The sequence below is a fragment of the Artemia franciscana genome, chromosome 12 (genome assembly GCF_032884065.1).
Source record: "Artemia franciscana chromosome 12, ASM3288406v1, whole genome shotgun sequence".
In the NCBI taxonomy this organism is placed as follows: domain Eukaryota; kingdom Metazoa; phylum Arthropoda; class Branchiopoda; order Anostraca; family Artemiidae; genus Artemia; species Artemia franciscana.
The window spans coordinates 7685725-7703733 of NC_088874.1; the positions used below are offsets into that span (position 1 = coordinate 7685725).

The following is an 18009-nucleotide window of genomic DNA, read 5'->3' on the forward strand; positions in this document are numbered from 1 at the left end:
TAAAGGGTAAGATGAGCCTCCATCTCCCCTAATTCTGCATTTGTACCACTATTGGCTGATGAACAAAGGGATGAAACATCATTCAAATCCTTATCCAATGGAAACTATTTATCAGCTGTAGTTCATGCATAAGCCGCCAATTAGTTAATTAAACCACAGAGAATAATATCAAAATCGTTTTCTTGATGATGTTCCAAATGTCTGAAATATGCTGTTTTGTTCATTTCTGAAAAACTGAGATAAGCAGAAGAGACATTAGCAAATAAGAAGCATGGACAGCATCTGTAACAGGATACCCCAGACAAAGTGGTACTGTTCCATGATTTGAACCAAGTACCTGAACTGGAAAATTCCCTTTCTGTCAAAATCAATCTAACAGAAGAGCTAAATTTTGAGATGAAACCAACTTAGGAAACAGCTGAAGAAGTCAAGCCGAGCACCAAAATTTCATTTCAAAATCTCAGCAAAAAGGTCTTTTTTGGCTCTTAGTGACCTAACGGTAGGTGCTGTTTATCTTCAAAAAAGAACTCTAACAAAACAAAGGTGTTGAGGTTCATAGATTTTGAAACACTCTAAGAAGAAATAATCTGTATCCTTAGAATTTCTATGACACCTGTTAAAAGGTCATTGAAAGCCAAAGATTAATGTTTGTCGATGGACATGCAATTTTGATCCCTAATACTTTAAGTGCTGAAGAGCCACTGTCAGTTTAGTTCACTATTTTTAACAACAGTTAAGACATCAACTAAACTGCCAGCACCCGCCCCCCGGAAGGTTCAGAAAGCATTTGCGAATAGACGGGCACACACAGCCAATTGGCATTATAAAGCACCGAAGTACTAAAACAGGTGCCCAATGTTACTGGAGCACCAGAACTTAAGATAAATGTAGCAGAAGAGCTTGAGGGTGGGACAAAGTCATATGAGGAAATTTCCGAAGAAGCTAAGACTAGACTATTATCAGTAAGAGGAAATTCCGAACAAAGTGTTACTACTCCATGATTTAAACCTATCACCAGAACTGTAAAATTCCCTTTTTATTTATATCTATTTAAGAAAAAGATGATAACGTACGTTGTAGAGGGCATATCTCCCTTCAGGCGGCGCTATGGGGATAATTTTTGAATTTAGAAAGCTTATACGAGGAAACACACAGGAGCCCTGAAAGATTTGGGGTCAGTGGAAGTATGAAATAGTATTTGGACATAGTGTGGGAAAAATTTTAGCTTAGTTTTTATACACCTAATGTCTTCTCTCATTTCAGATATACCAGTCTGTCTAAACAATCAATCAAGAGTGTATGTATTTGCGATTGGAGATCAAGCCAATCTCGAGTGTGTTACCGATGCTGAGCCAAAGCCAACTTATTTCAGGTATTATTTATCTGGATATATTTCTTCATATCAAGCAATAAAAAGACTTGCAAAATGAATTCACCCGAAATACAAGGTAAACTAAAAATTCTCAGTGAAACCATAAGATAATCTAAGCTTCACCTTAAACTGCTTTTTTCCCCTAATTAGTAGTCACGAAATATATCAAAGTTTTTTTTTTTAGATATTCGAAATTTTTCAAATTTTGGGAGGCAAATTGTACAAATTAGCCGCTCGACATTATATAATCCTAAACTAATAATGGTACCCCAAATGCATAGAATTGAAATTTTCCCAAATGTATAGAATTGAAATTTTGTTTTCCAAAGAAAAGTAATGAGTCTCATTAAATTCAAGATATGCAGAAAAAATTCTATTCAAGTTCAAAACAAAAGATATTATGTACATCCAGTTTTCCACATAAGCACATTTGGTGCGAGAATGGCTAAGGGTATTAAGTCGAAACGTGAAACTAAGGGTAAATTAAGGGGTGATGTTGAAAAATTTATTGGCGGAGTACAATCCTTCCCACTTTTTCCTCCTCTCCTCTTAACACTAGTCAAAATTTGAAAAAAGATAATTTTGTTAAAAATAGGCAAAAGATCTAGTAACTATGCCTCTGGGATTGCAATACTCCCCAAAACACCTAGGGAAATAATCGTAAATTATACACTTTATTTTTTTATTCACCTGAATTTACATTAGAAACATGGGGAATGTTTGATTCGGACTGTGTTTAATTTACCTATACCTCTTCCAGAGGCATTTCATATGGAAGGGGTAGTCGTATGAACTTCGGAGGGGGCTCTTTCAATTCAAAATCAGAATGTTTTATAGTATCCTTTTTAAGATTTGAAAGTGATCGAAGGGCAACTAAACCCTTCCTGCTCACGTCCTCTTTTCCCCAAATGCTTTCGATTGAGTTTTGAGATAGCCATTGTGTTTCAATTCTTCCAAAGATCAGATAATAATAACTGCGGGGTCGACACAAACACCCAAGCATAAGTCTTGTGAATTATGCCCCGGGGGCATATAAGCTTTTTATGGAAGAAGTGGTTATATAAATTTTGGAGGAAACTTATTGGATTGATGCTGGAAGTTCTAGTTCCCTTTTTAAGAGTCAAAAGTGATCAGAAGACAACTAACTCCCCTCACGCCCTCTTTTCTCCAAATACATCCGATCGAAATGTTGAGATATTCATTTAGTTCAAAATGGTTCAAAAATTGCATAACAATGCCTCCGGGATTGACACAGCCCGCAGAGCCTGGGGTGAGATTTGTAAGTTATCTCTTCGGGGCATGTGAGGTTGTTATGGAAAGAACGGTCGTATAAAGTTTAATGCCCACAGAGGTGCTCACATTCACACTCATTCACTCGCACTCACTCACGCACACACACACACATACACTCACTCATACTCACTCACTCGCACACACACGCACTCACTCTCACTTACTTACTCACTCTCGCATCAACACTCACACCCGGGTGAAAGAAGTGGTCGCATAAAACTCGGAGGGGCTGATTCGATTGGAAATTGGAAGGTCTAATACTCCTTTAAAATCCAAAAGTGATCGAAGGGCAACCACTCCCTCCTTTCAACCTTCTTTTCTCCATATACATCCGATCAAAGTCTTGAGATAGCCATTTTGTTCAAGGTAGCCCATGATCAGATAACAAAACTTCATTATCGACACAGCCTCCCAGGGCACGGGGGTAAGTATTGTAAGTTACGCCCAAGGGCACATAAGATTTTTAGGTAAGGGGGGGTCGTAAAAACTTTGGAGGAGGCTCATTTGATTAGAAATTGACAGCTCTAGCTTCAGTGATCGGAGATCAGCTTGCTCCCCACGCTCTCTTTTCCCCAAATGCATGTAATCAACATTTCTAGATAGTTATTTTGTTCAAGATAGTCCAAAGATCATAAAACAATGCCTCCAGGATTAAATAAATTGTGAGATATTCATTTCGTTCAAGATACTATAAATGTGAAATTACTATTTTTCTGAGTATGATAACCCCACAGCCCTCGGGGTAAGGACTAGAAGTTATGTAAGTTGTCCATTGTTAACATACAAGGCTTTTGGAGAAGGGGTGGTCGTATTCACTTTGGAGGAGGCTAATTATATGAGAAATTGAAGGTCCAGGTTCTTTTAAAATAGTAAAAAGTAATCCCAGAGAAACCAAGCACCCCTCTAGCCTCTTTTTCCCCACATGCATCCAGTCAAAACTTTAATGTAGCAATTCTGTTCAAAATAGTCCAAAGGCCAAATAACTATTATTCTGGGGTTGAAATCCTTCTTAGCCCCAGAGGTAAGGATTTTAAGTTATGCAAGCTACTTTTTTTAACTTATGGTAATTTGTTTACTTTGATTCTTCGTTTACGTTGAATACTTAGTTACTTTTATGTTAGTTTTGATACTTTGATGAAACTTTGATGTTTAAAAAAGTAATAATTTTGAAATGAGGAATTTTGAAAAATCTGAAATTTTGTCATTTAAAAACGATAATAAGTCAATTAGAAAAAAAAAGTTTCCGAAGAAGAAAATTTTCAAAGAGAAGTAAAGGCTATATAAAACTTAAGATCAGTAGAAATAGAATTCAATATTGATTCAAACTCTAAACCACCCGAAACCGCTGATAAACAATTGCTGAAACCCCAAACGAACAGAAACTGAAAGAACAATCATAAATAATCGATATAAAACATGTACTAATATAAATGAATAAGTAATTCATAGGACGAGTAAAACTTAATTGAATATGCAAATCAAGCTTAAAAAGAACAAAAATGATTAACCATTGAAGCATATATTAAACCCAAAACGAAAAGAAATTAAATAAACAGTTGTAGCAAACATACATACTACAGGTACTAATATAAACGGATAAATAAATCTGACAAAGAGTAATTCTTAAATTGAATTTGCGAATCAAGCTTAAATCTAACAAAATTCACTACAAACCAGAGTTTGGGTACTGCCTCCTTCCCTAACTGTGAAAGTCTAAAACCTAGACCTGGCACTTTGCTGAAAACAAATTATATCACACACATTTTCTTTTGCACTTATTACAACATTGAAAATGAAGATAAAATTAAAGTAAAATAAATCTTGAAATGATGAGCTTTCAGCAGTTAATTTCATTATATATGAAATATTCAGTTTAATTTTGTTAGTTCTTGCCAAGACTATTCAAGACACATATAGTTTTCAGTAATCGCCAATGACGCAGTAGGATTCACACTTTTATATTCATGGAAGGAGGCAGTAGCCAAACTCCTATTTAGAGTGACTTTTGTCCGTTATCAGCTCGATTTGAATATTTAATTTAGGTTTGAAATGTATAAAACACATTTTTTTCGTTTTCATTAGTACCAGTTGTATGTTCATTTCTTATGATTGTTTATTTAATTTCTGTTCATTTTAGGTTTCCGAAGCTGAAACAACCCCCACACCCCAAGGCAAGGGTTTTAAGCTATGTCCCAAGGTGTATATGATTTTTATGGAAGGGGTAGTCGTTTAAACTCTAAAATAGACTCATTTCTTTGGAAATTAAATGCCCCCATAACCCCGGGGCAAGGATTGTAAGTTATCCAGTTCGTCCATTTTGAACATGCAGGATTTATCACTTGGAAAGGGGGACTGGTTGATCATGGGTTCATCTGGAAAGACTAAGGGTATTGGGGTATAATTTCACGGAATGTTGAGGTTTTTGTAAGTTTAATAAAAAGATGCTCTGCACCTAATTGATAAAAAAAAACTCATATCTTCAATGCTTGGAGAACGGGAAAGGGTATTAACCTGAACTCTCAGGGCCACTACTACTACTACTATGGCTGCAAATCCAACTAGTTGCGAGTGCAATAGTGACTACTTGCTACTGCAACAGCTTGTGACTAGGACTGCTTTTACTTGTGAGAATGTCCAAAGAATATTAGGGGATGTTGAGCAAAATCAAAACAAGTTATTACATACTGATGGCCAAAAGAGCGTGTCAGCGTTATCTCAGGAAGGACTGACGGCATTATGTTGAAAATTTCAGGGTAAGTTGAACAGTGCTTGAACCTTTGGAAAGTGGTTCTAAACTAAATAAAAAGATAATATGTGCATCGATCTTATCAACAAAGTATATATGCAATATAAGTGGCTAAGGGTAAGAATGTTCAATCAAAAGATACTATGTGCATATAGGTTGTGAGAAGGGTGTATCTGAAATATCCCAGGAACAGCTGGTGACATATAGTTTAAAATTTTAGAGAATGTTTAGGGGGTACTGAAATAAATCAAAAGCCACGAATTAGAACTATTAAATTATAAGTTAGATGTCTAATTCTAACGCTAGATACATACAAAACTGGAGAGATTTTTATTATACTAACCAAAACCAAATCCTTGGCAATCAATAAATGATATAAATTAATTAGAAAAACTTTCCAAAAAAGATGTTTTTCAAAGAAAAGTAACGGAATAAATAATTTCTTATAATAATTCAAACTCAGAATGACCAAAAACTACTATTAAAGAATAAATGTAACCCAAGAGGAAAATGAATTAAATAAAAAATCAAAGCAAACAAACGTACAACATATACTAATGTAATTGAATAAATAGATCTTAAAACATGTAAAACCAAATTGAATATTCAAATTAAGCTTAAAACAAACAAAAATTATTACAAACAAGAGTCTAACTACAGCCTCTTTCCTAACTGTAAAAGTTTAAATCCTACTGCATCTTTGGCATTTTACCAAAAACTATATGTGTCTTGGAAAGAACTAATAAAATTAAACTGAAAATTTGGTAATTAATGATACTAATTGCTTAAAACTTATCAGCCCAACATTTCACTTCAATGTAGTTTTTTTTTATATTTTCAATGTTGTATTAAGTATCAACGAAAACATTTGTAATATAATTTACTTGAAAACTGTATTTGTCTCAAATAGTCCTTTAAAGAACTTATAAAATGAAACTGAATATTTGATGTGTAATGAAGTTAATTTCTGAAAGCTCAGCAGTTAAAAATTCTATTTCTGTAATTTATATTTGTGTTGTCATTGTTGTAAGCACCAAAGAAAATTTTGTAATATAATTGCTTCTAGTAAATCGCAAATGACGCAATAGGCTTTACACTTTTACAATTAGGGAAGGGGGCAGTAGCCCCCCTTTATTTTGAATAAATAAATCTTAAAACATGTAAAACCAAATTGAATATTCAAAGTAAGCTTAAAACAAACAAAAATTATTACAAACAAGAGTCTAGCTACAGCCCCTTTCCTAATTGTAAAAGTTTAAATCCTACTGCATCTTTGGCATTTTACCAAAAACTATATGTGTCTTGGAAAGAACTAATAAAATTAAACTGAAAATTTGGTACTTAATGATAGTAATTGCTTAAAACTTATCAGCCCAACATTTCATTTCAATGTAGTTTTTTTATATTTTCAATGTTGTATTAAGTATCAACGAAAACATTCGTAATATAATTTACTTGAAAACTGTATTTGTCTCAAATAGTCCTTTGAAAGAACTTATAAAATGAAACTGAATATTTGATATGTAATGAAGTTAATTTCTGAAAGCTCAGCAGTTAAAGATTCTATTTCTGTAATTTATATTTGTGTTGTCATTGTTGTAAGCACCAAAAAAAATTTTGTAATATAATTGCTTCTAGTAAATCGCAAATGACGCAATAGGCTTTACACTTTTACAATTAGGGAAGGGGGCAGTAGCCATACCCTTGATCCTAGTAATTTGTGTCGGTTTTAAGGTTGATTTGCATATTCAATTCAAGTTTTACTCTTTTTAAGATTTTTTTATTCATTTTATATTAGTACCTGTTGTATGTTTTTCTGCTGTCATTGTTTTTTTAAGTATCATTTCGTTTTAGGTTTTATTTATGCTTTAATAATAATAGTAATGCTTTAATAGTAATTTTTGTTGTTTTGAGTTTGAATTGTTATAGGAATTTATTTCTGCTGATCTTATTTTTAATATAGTCTTTAATTTTCTCTGAGAAGGATTTTTTCTGTAAAGTTTTCTGAATTAATAGGTATAAATATCGTGTAGCACATACGCTTTTGTGTCCAACAAATTGAATGCAGGACTTATAATTACGTCGTGGAATATAAACAGAGATATAAATCTGAAGCTATAAATACTTTGTGAAGCGAATGACTTGGTATTTTTGCAAGAGCAAGAGCACCGGCCAACTACGGGCATCAATAACCTTCTAAGCAGCGAAACTTCTACTCTTATTTACTCCCATGTTGCCAAACACTCAGGTGTGGGTCAACATAGTGTTGGCACTGCCATTCTCGTGCGAAACGAACTATTATTGAAGCTTCTCTGAGACTCAGAATATTTTCTGGTCATCGCTATTCTAGTTCTGATGTGCTCTTTGATAAATTGAACTATGTGACAGCCATATTGGCTGGTGACTTGAACTGTAATGTGTTTGATCACTCCAGTTGTAGAACAAATATTCTGTGTATCATCTACCCACAGCTTGTTTTAGTTATAAATGAGCTTCGATTCACATACATTCATAGTTCTGGTAGCACGTTTTCTTTTTTGCTCACCTTGTCTTTTAATTTCATGTTATGCTCGCCTGAAATACTGCCGAACTCGAAAATCTCTGTTATTACTACATCCCATACTTCAGATCACCTGCCAATCAGAAACACTTTACCTGTCGTGATGACTCCCACTGATCCTCTTATATCAAATAATACCCGTAAGTGGCACGAAATCTGTCACTGGGGTAAAATTTATCTGCCTACTTTTGAAAACGAAAGTGATGCAATCCTTGGAAAAAATCAAAGTGTCGTTCCATCTCTGGTCTCAGAAGTATGGAATTATTGTTTTTGAAAGTCAGTATTTATTCAACCCGTACTATTCTGATGTTGTTCACGCCCTACGCATTGCTGAAAAGGCAAGTGTACCGGTCTGTGGAGTGTGGGTCGGAGCAGAAAAGCCTGGCTGGACAAGCAATCCGAAGCTCACCAAGTCGTGCGCCAAGTCAATATTTTAGTTCTATATTTGGAAAGAGTGTGGTGTGCCACGTCCCGGTTTAGAGAACGAAGTCCACCTTTACACAAAGGGACGCTTTGCGAAAGATCTTAAACGACATCAAGCAAAATCTATAGCCGCAATGTCCTAAGAGGCACATAATGCCCCAAACTTTGTGTGAAAAATATTAAAGCAAGGTAAATCCTGTAGCTTTTCTGTCCTTACAAGTAACCACTGATGTAATTACTGCAGCAATGAATTCTCGGAACTTGATGCGGTCTTGAAAAGTGCTTAGAGAAAGAGCTTCATTAATGTTTACTGAAGTCAAGTAATTAAATTAGTTTTATGTCACTCATTCTTTGGTTAAGCATTGACTCTACTTTATTTTATTTTTTTTGCTCTGAATTGGTGTAAGATCTATTTAGTACTGGTATAATTAGTCCTTTCCTTAAAAAAGGGAAACTTCCGACCAGTGCTCTTCGTTCAGACCGATTGCTGTTTCCCCTCTACTTTTTAGATATTTGAATTATTGATTATTGATGAATATATGACGAAGTCCTAGACATTGGATGATCACTTTTGATTCAAGAAAGGAGTCGGCCATAATCACGCTCATCATCTTATCGCCAATTTGTTTTTACATGCAGCTGAAAATGATGAATCGAGTCAACTAGAGTTAAAGAGAAAAGACTCAAAGATACATACTGTCCTTTTAAACGAGCAATAATTGTGCATTTATTAATATATGTATTTATGTTTTTCTTTTCTCGAAAGCGACTCCACATTTTGTGAGGAAATTTTATATCCTAAGATATTTTAACCTAAAAATGATCTAGCCTACATGGATCAGAAGTTTGAGAAAACTCTTTAGGAGCCTTAATTTTGGAAAAACAATTTATCTGAGTAACGTCATATTTATGAATACATTCGAATAGAATATGTATGTAATATATGCTTTTGTAGTATTTGTATCGTTTTCACTGTCTATGGTATAGGCAAAATTACACAAGATACGTATGATTGACAAGAAGAATCATATTATCTATGATGCATGCAACATTACCGAAGAAACAAAGCTCTGAATAAAATGCCAAGCGTAATTAGTCTATTTAAAAAAAGAGCGTTTTAAGTAGTTTCATAATGCATCAAGGACAAATGGTCAACCTCGACCATCAAACGTAACCGACCAATCCGAGCAGCTAAAGTAGAGTATATTGAAAAAAAAAGTCTAAAGTAATGATAAACGTAAATGAAGAACAAATATATACAGTCAAAATACTTCCGTCAGCAACAATTACGAGTCAAAAACAGAAGTGAAGAGCAAAGAAACGTACGGTTCGAAGATAAGAGCGCTGACCTATTTAGAAACCAAAACTAATCAAAAACAAAAGAGAAGAAAAAAGAAATATGCGGCTAGAAGATAGGCATCAGTGAGAATCACAAGCAATCGGAAGAAAGCGAGCATCAGGATGTATCAAATATGGAGTTAAAAACAAGCTGCAGCAAAAATCAGAACGACTCAAATATGAAAGTGAAAAAGAAAGAAATATTACGTTAGAAGAACAACGCCGTCACAATCTTTGACGCCAACAAAATGTGGCGCAAAACCCAAGACAAACCTACAAAGATGGCATAAAACTGCAACTGTTTATTACAAGTCATTAGGACCCTTCAACCTTCTATTTATTCCCTGGGGATCTCTTCACTATCCCGAAGAAAGAGTAGTAAAAGAGCTTACTCATTTGGAGGTTGCTACTTAGAGCGAGAATCAATCAAACAATTCGTGGTAACGAACTGTAGTAGGGAGCGACCCGGCTCAATAGTAACCGAAACTAAAAAAAACGGAATTTTGATACCAATAGTCATGTCAAAAGAATTGAATTTTAATGTTGATTTTAAATATACAAGTTTAGTCCTACCCATCATAAGTTACAAGCCTGAGAAAATTGCCTTATTTTAGAAAATAGGGGGAAACACCCCCTAAAATTCATAAAATTACACCGTCAGATTCAGCGTATCTGACAACGCTACTGTAGAAGTTTCAAGCTCCTATCTACAAAAATGTGGAATTTCGTATTTTTTGCCAGAAGACAGATCACGGATGCGTGTTTATTTGTTTGTTTGTTGTTTTTTTTTGTTTTTTTTTCCCCAGGGGTGATCTTATCGAATCTATTTTTACCCAAAGTCACCAGATCAAAATTTTGAGATATCCATCTTGTTCAGCATAGTCGAAAAACCTAATAACTATGTCTTTGGGGACGACTTAATATCCCACAGTCCCCGAGGACTGTTACAAACTTTGACAATTTTTTACATATAGTAATGGTTATTGCGAAGTGCAGAGCCGTTTTCAGGTTTTTTTTTCGCGTTGGGATGGGGATGGGTCGGGGGAGGGGCTGACGTGAAAGGATATTTCCATGGAGGAATTCATCACGAGGGAAGAAAATTTCCATGAAGGAGGCTCAGGATTCTCTAGCATTCTTAAAAAAAAAACAATGAGAAAATAAATACAAAAAAGTTTTTTGAACTGGGAGTAAAAAGCAGGATTAAAACTTAAAACGAAAATTTTATGAATATAAGGGTGTTTGTTTCCTCCAAAATACCTTGCTCTTTATGCTAAAGTATTTTTAGTAAATTCAACTATTTATTCTACGGCCTTTGTGGATCAGGGGTCATTCATAAAGAATTGGACAAAATTCAAGCTTTTGTGTAAAGTGCGAGGCATTGACGAGGGGGCGAACCCCCTCATATATGTAATAAAATATACAAATATAGAAGTTCGTTACGTTAGTTAATTCGTAAGTTACGTATAGGCTATTTATTACTAACAAAAACGTTCGTAAAAAAAAGTTCGAATTGTATTTATAAGTAACCAAAAATTTGAGGCCAACTAGGCCTCCTCCCCCAACCCCTTTTTTCAAAATCATCCGATAAAAACTATGAGAAATCCCTTTCATATACGGAATGTTCGTTTTAAGTTTTAATGTCGCTCCTTACCTGCAGTTACAAAACTTTTTTTTTTTCTTAAATTTAATGCATAAAAGCTTACCACGTGCCGAGTGCCGGGGCTCGACTTTGCGGTCGGCTACATAGTTGTTTTTTTTTTACTGGCATATTGACATTTCTGGCCACTAAAACGATCGAAAAAGGTCACAACTTTAAGGGAGAGTTGCTATTTTCCTGTGGTGCTTGTATCAAACCTATCGTGACGTAATTATATCAAGAAGAGGCTCACATTGTCTGCGGTTACAAGATAAGGGACATTGAGAATCTATACAGACAAGCCTGTCAAATAGCCATGACAGGGCTTAGCTTCGATATAGGATTTGTGGATTTTTTTTTCTCCTTAAAACTGCCAAATTGACATTTCTGGCCACAAAAACTATCTAAATAGGTTACAACTTTAATAAAGAATTCGTATTTTCCCCATGACATCAAGAAGAGGCTCAAATTATATATATATATATATATATATATATATATATATATATATATATATATATATATATATATATATATATATATATATATATATATATATATATATATATATATATATATATATATATATATATATATATATATATATATATATATATATATACAGCTTTTTTGTCTTCAAAGGATTTTTTGGACCATAAATTGCGACTAAACTAATACAGGCAGCTAAAGCAAAGGTCATTGCTAAATTGTCTGAAGGTATCGAAATCGAAAAAGATGTCAAAAATGAAAGTGAATAGCAAAGACACGGGCGGTTAGAAGATATGCAGAAACGACAATTAGAGCGTGTCAAAGAAAATGAAGAGCAAACAAGCACATGGTTAGAAGACATGCGACACCGAGCATGTGAGCGAGTCAAAAATGAAAATAAAGAGCAAAGACACACGCGGTTAAAACAACTGCGGCGGTATGCCAAAAATGAAAACGACGAGCAAAGGCATAGGTGATTAGAAGACATGGGACACTACGCATGTGAGCAAGTCAAAATGAAAATGAAGATCTAAGGCACGCAGGGCTAGAAGACATGTGAGACCGAGCATGGGAGTAAGTAAAAAGTAAAATTGAAGAGCAAGGACACACGGGGTTAGAAGACTTGCGACACTGAGCATGTGATTGAGTCAAAAATGAGGAGTAAAGACCAACGCGGTTAGAAGAGATGCAACACCGAGCATGTGAGGGAGTCACAAATCACGAACAAATGAAATTCACAACGGGTGAAAATCAACTCGAACACCGAGATTCAAAACGTGTCAAAATTGAACATGATAGCGATGATGATTGGGTTTGGGATTTTAACATGGATAAGCTTACCAATGCCTACAACACCATTGTAAAAAAAAAAAAAAAAAACAATAAAAAAACAAAGGTTCGGCGATATGTATTTCCTTATCACGAAAGACGAGCCAAGGTAAAAAGAATCAAACAAACTTAAAATGATGGTGATGATGATTGGGTTTTATTTTTAACATGGATAAGGTTGTCAATGCCTACCATACTCTTTAAAAATAATGAAAACTCGGACCAGACAAATCTTTCGAAGGAAAAGAGAATTTTTGACCCACCACCTAAACAATTAAAAGAAACAAAGGTTCGGCGATATGTCTTTCACAATGACAAAAGACAAGCCGAGGCAAAAGTGAAAGGTCCAAAAAAACCTTATTTTACAAAGCTACTATTTCTAATTGAAGGTCTATTTAGACGTCGTGACATCAAACACTTCGTGGTAACGAACTGTAGTGAGAGCGACCCGGCTCAATAGTAACCGAAACTGTAAAAACGGAATTTTGGTACTAATAGTTACATCAAGAGAATCGCATTTTAATGGTGATTTTAATTGTATAAGTTTCAACAAGTTTAGTCTTACCCATCAGAAGTTACGAGCCTGGGAAAATTTGCCTTATTTGAGAAAATAGGGGAAGCACCCCTTAAAAGTCATAGAATCTTAACAAAAATTACACCATCATACTCAGCGTGTCAGCAAAGCCTACGGTAGAAGTTTCAAGCTCCTATCTATAAAAATGTGGAATTTTGCATTTTTGGCAAAGACAGATCACGGATGCGTGTTTATTCGTTTTTGCTTGTTTTTCCCAGGAGTGATCGTATCGACCCAGTGATCCTAGAATGTTGCGAGAGGGCTCATTTTAACGGAAATTAAAAGTTATAGTGTCATTTTTAAGTAACCAAAAAATTAGAGGGCACTAAGGCCCCCACCAACGCTCATTTTTCCCAAAGTCACCGGATCAAAATTCTGAGATAGACTTTTTATTCAGCATGGTAAAAAAAAACTAAAAACTATTTCTTTGGGGACGATTTACTCCCCCAAAGTCCCCGTAGGAGGGACTGGCTTAAGTAACCAAAACATTATAGGGTAATGGTGATTTTAAATATATAAGTTTCATCAAGTTTAGTCTTACCCATCAAAAGTTACGAGCCTGGGAAAATATGCCTTATATGAAAAAATAGGGGGAAGCACCTCTTAAAGTCATAGAATCTTAACGAAAATTCATATTCAGCGTATCAGCAAAGCCTTCAGTAGAAGTTTCAGGTTCCCATCTACAAAAATTCGGAATTTCGTATTTTTTGCCAGAAGACAAATCACGGATGCGTGTTTTCTTTTTTTTTCTTTTTTTTTTCAGGGGTGATCGTATCGACTCAGTGGTCCTAGAATGTCGCGAAAGAGCTCATTCTAACGGAAATAAAAATTTCTAGAGCCATTTTTAAGTAAGCAAAAAATTAGAGGGCAACAAGGCCCCCACCAACGCTCATTTTTCCCAAGTCACCGGATCAAAATTCTGAGATAGACATTTTATTCAGCATAGTAAAAAATCTAAAAACTATGTCTTTGGGGACAACTTACTCACCCAAAGTCCCCGTAGGAGGGGCTGCAAGTTACAAACTTTGACCAGTGTTTACACATATTAATGGTAATTGGGAAGGGCACAGACACTTTCAGGATAATTTTTTGGGTTTGGGGGGGGGGGGGGTTATGTGGGGGGAACTATCCATTGAAGAATTTGTCATGGGAGGAAAAAATTTCCATGAAGGGGACGGGGATTTTTTTTTAGCGTTTTTTAAAAGAGCATTGAAAAAAAAATTTGAAAAGTTTCTTCAACTGAAATGTAAGGAGCAGCATTAAGACTTAAGACGAACAGAAATTATTACGCATATGAGGGGTTTACCTCCTCCTAATACTTCGCTCTTTGTGGTGAAGTAATTTTATTAATTTCAACTATTTATTCTACGGCCTTTGTGATTCAGGGGTCATTCTTAAGGCATTGGGACAAAATTTAAGCTTTATTGTAAAGAGTGAAGCATTGATGACGGGGCAAACCCCCTCATATACGTAATAAAAACATATGAGTTTAGAAGTTCGTTACGTAAGTTAATTCGTAAGTTATTTATATTTTTAACAATAAAACGTTCGTAAAATTAAGTTCTACTCGTCTTTTAAAGTAATCAAAAATTGGAGGCTAACTAGGCATACTCCCCTGCACCTTTTTTTCTCAAAATCTTCCACCCAAAACTATGAGAAAGCTATTTAGCAAAAAATAATAATACGCAAATTTCATTTTAATTATTCATGTGCGGTGAGCCAAAATCTAAACATGCAAAAATTCAAAACTTTCAGAAATTAAATATAAAAACAAGTTTTTTTTACTGAAGTAAGGAGCGACATTAAAACTTAAAACGAACAGAAATTATTCCGTATATGAAATGGGTTGTTCCCTCCTCAGCACCTCGCTCCTTACGCTAAAGTTTTTTTTATTGTTTTAAAAAGTAAAATAGTGAGAAAGAGTCAAACTTTAGCGCAAAGATTATATTCGATAGATAGGCTAGTGAGTTTAGGGTTTCTCAGACATGTTGAGTTTAAGTCCACGATTCGTAGTAAGATAACAAGCTTTTTTAGGGAGATTAATTCCCGTTTTTAAAGTTATCCAAATTTTCAATATGCCGAAAGCAATGGTGAGCAGCTTTAAACCAATCTCTTTTTCATATTTAAATCAGCATAAATAATTTTGTTGTTGTTGTTGTATTTATTGCAATCAAAATTTTGTTTTGTAAAGTTTCAGTTTGTATGGAAAAGGATGGCTCTTTACGAACACCTTGGCACTATAAAATGCTCTCTTAGATTTGAGGGAGGCTATTATTCCCTACTTTGACTCCCATTTTTGACCAGTCAACTCTATTTTAGCATAACAACGCCTCAATAGACACAGTCATCCCTGGAAAATTGCACCTCTCTAAACATAAATTAGGAGGGGGTTAGAAATATCAAAATGAATTTTAGGGTCATCCTTACTTTTGCGATTTTCAAGCCAAGTTCTTCGAGAAAATTTATTATTCTCTTCCTTTAAAATATGAAATTATTTTACAATACCTTTTATATTCATTGAAGTAACCTGCTCTTATCTACAGTGTTGCGCCATACAAGTTTGAACTTACACGAACAAGGAAAGCATGCTATGTCCAACAACTTGGGAAATAATCATGACAAAGTTGTAAAACACTTTAAAAATACCCTAGAAATACTTAAAGGTGTTTACTATTGCAATGTTGCAAAAAAAAAAATTTACATAACGCTGGTCAAACTGTACTGAACCAGTTTTTAAACCATTGAAGTTGATTTTAAAAACGATTATTGTTGTATTATATATGCAAAATAAAGATTAAACAAGATTTTCATGTAGATGAGAGATATGCATATATATTAATCAAATTAATATTTACAAGTAAATTGAGATTAAATTAAGAAGTTAAATTAATTTGATTAAACATGAGATTAAGTAAGATTTACAAGTAAATGACGAACCAGTTAAAATTGAGGCAGCAGTTTTTTTTCTCAAACTTGTCAGTTAGTTTGGGTAGTTAGTTCTAGAGTTTTTACTTGATTTCCAGAGATTTTCTCATGGAATTCTAAAGAATTTTTATAGGATTTCAACGACTTTGTTCAAGTCACCGTTTTAGACGGATACATTAAATTTTTTACACTCGTCTTTTTTTACGAATTAAATTTTTTGGCGTATCTGCGTTATTATTAAAGTTTCTATTACTTTAGAGTGTAATAATTCTCTAAATATTTATTAAAATAAAATAAAAAATAATGAAAATCAAAATAATTCTCAAGATATAGCCACAGAAAAGATTCCGCACTTTTCACTTAAGTTTAAAAACAGAGGTTCCCTTTGCCCCCTCTTGTGAAGGGCTTACGTAGCTCCTCATTAGCCCACATCCACATACTTTAATAAAAGCAAAATCCTGAATATAAATCAAGTGTTTTGTAAGCAGTTTGTTTTCATGCAGCTACCAAGGAAAATGGGTACCTGACAAGAGTGGAAACTCGCGCTAGTAAAAAAAAAAAAAAAACTTAACCAACATCTCCATCTAGCTTCTGGTGAAATTATAAGGCTAGGCCTAGTATATGTCTCTTAAACATTAGATTACCCTACCCTAAACAGCCAAATACTTGTCTTTTCGGGCAGTTTGAAATTTAATTGAGGGTAAAGAGCCCAAAACTTTTTAACTTGTAGGTCTACTAGTTTGATCATTATCATTGGAATTTTCTGCTTATTTAGAGACATTTTCAATACTTTGGCCAATTACTATGCTTCGTTTGGCATTAGTAGCTTTCAGTTCCTATCTTTTTATGTTAAATCGCGGAAGACCCGCCTCTTATGAGATTAAACAAAAAAAAACAAGTTTTTTAAATTAAAGTAAGGAGCGACATTAAAACTTAAAAACGAACAGAAATTACTCTGTATAGGAAAGGGGCTTTTCCTCCTCAATGCTCTGCTCTTTACGCTAAAGTTTGACTCTTTCTCTTAACTCTACTTTTTGAAGCAGCAAAAAACTTTAGTGTGAAGAGCGGGGTGTTGAGGAGGAAAAGCTCCTTTCATATACGGAGTAATTTCTGTTCGTTTAAGTTTTAATTTTGCTCCTTACTTTTATTAAAAAATTTTTTTTTTAATTTCTGGATGTTTTTTAATTAATGTGTGTTTTGATCTTGGCTCTCCGCACATAGAGAATTAAAACGAAATTTGTATATTAATTTTTTTTTTGCTAAATGGGTTTTTCATAGTTTTAATTGGAAGATTTTGAGAAAAAAGGAGCGAGGGAGAAGGCCTAGTTGCCCTCCAATTTTTTGATTACTTAAAAAGGCATTAACTTTAAATTTTTTACGAACGTTTTCATAAGTAAAATTATACGTAACTTACAAATTAACTTACGTAGCGAACTTCTGCATTCGTATGTTTTTATTGTGTATATGAGGGGGCTCGCCCCTCGTCGATACCTCGCTCTTTAAGCTAAAGCTTAAATTTTGTCCCAATTCCTTAAGAATGACCCCTGAATCACAAAAACCGTAGAATAAATAGTTTTAATTACTAAAAATACTTTAGCGTAAAGAGCGAGGTATTACGAGGAGGTAAACCCCTCAAATGCGTTATAATGTCTGTTCTTTTACAGATCGCTCCTTACTACAGTTCGCTACCACGAACTGTTTGATACCGACTCTTATAATGTTTGTACACTTACACTAATTTTTTTTCACCGATAAATGGCCATAAATAAAAATTCATAGAGATCAATATTGGAAGCATGAGAATGGACATAAATACAGGCTATCT

The 18009-nt window shown here is 34.3% G+C and overlaps 2 protein-coding genes across 2 annotated transcripts in view; one reads left to right on the forward strand and one right to left on the reverse strand.

The window, feature by feature from the left end:
• The window catches only part of LOC136034175 (interaptin-like), a 442249-nt gene that overhangs the window by 130241 nt on the left and 293999 nt on the right, over positions 1–18009 (reverse strand). The window lies entirely within an intron of this gene.
• The window catches only part of LOC136034185 (uncharacterized), a gene marked incomplete at its 5' end in the record, with an annotated part of 118292 nt that continues 101546 nt past the window's right edge, over positions 1264–18009 (forward strand). The window contains 1 exon segment of the mRNA XM_065715363.1: positions 1264–1372. Within this exon segment, the coding sequence (XP_065571435.1) occupies positions 1264–1372 (109 nt within the window).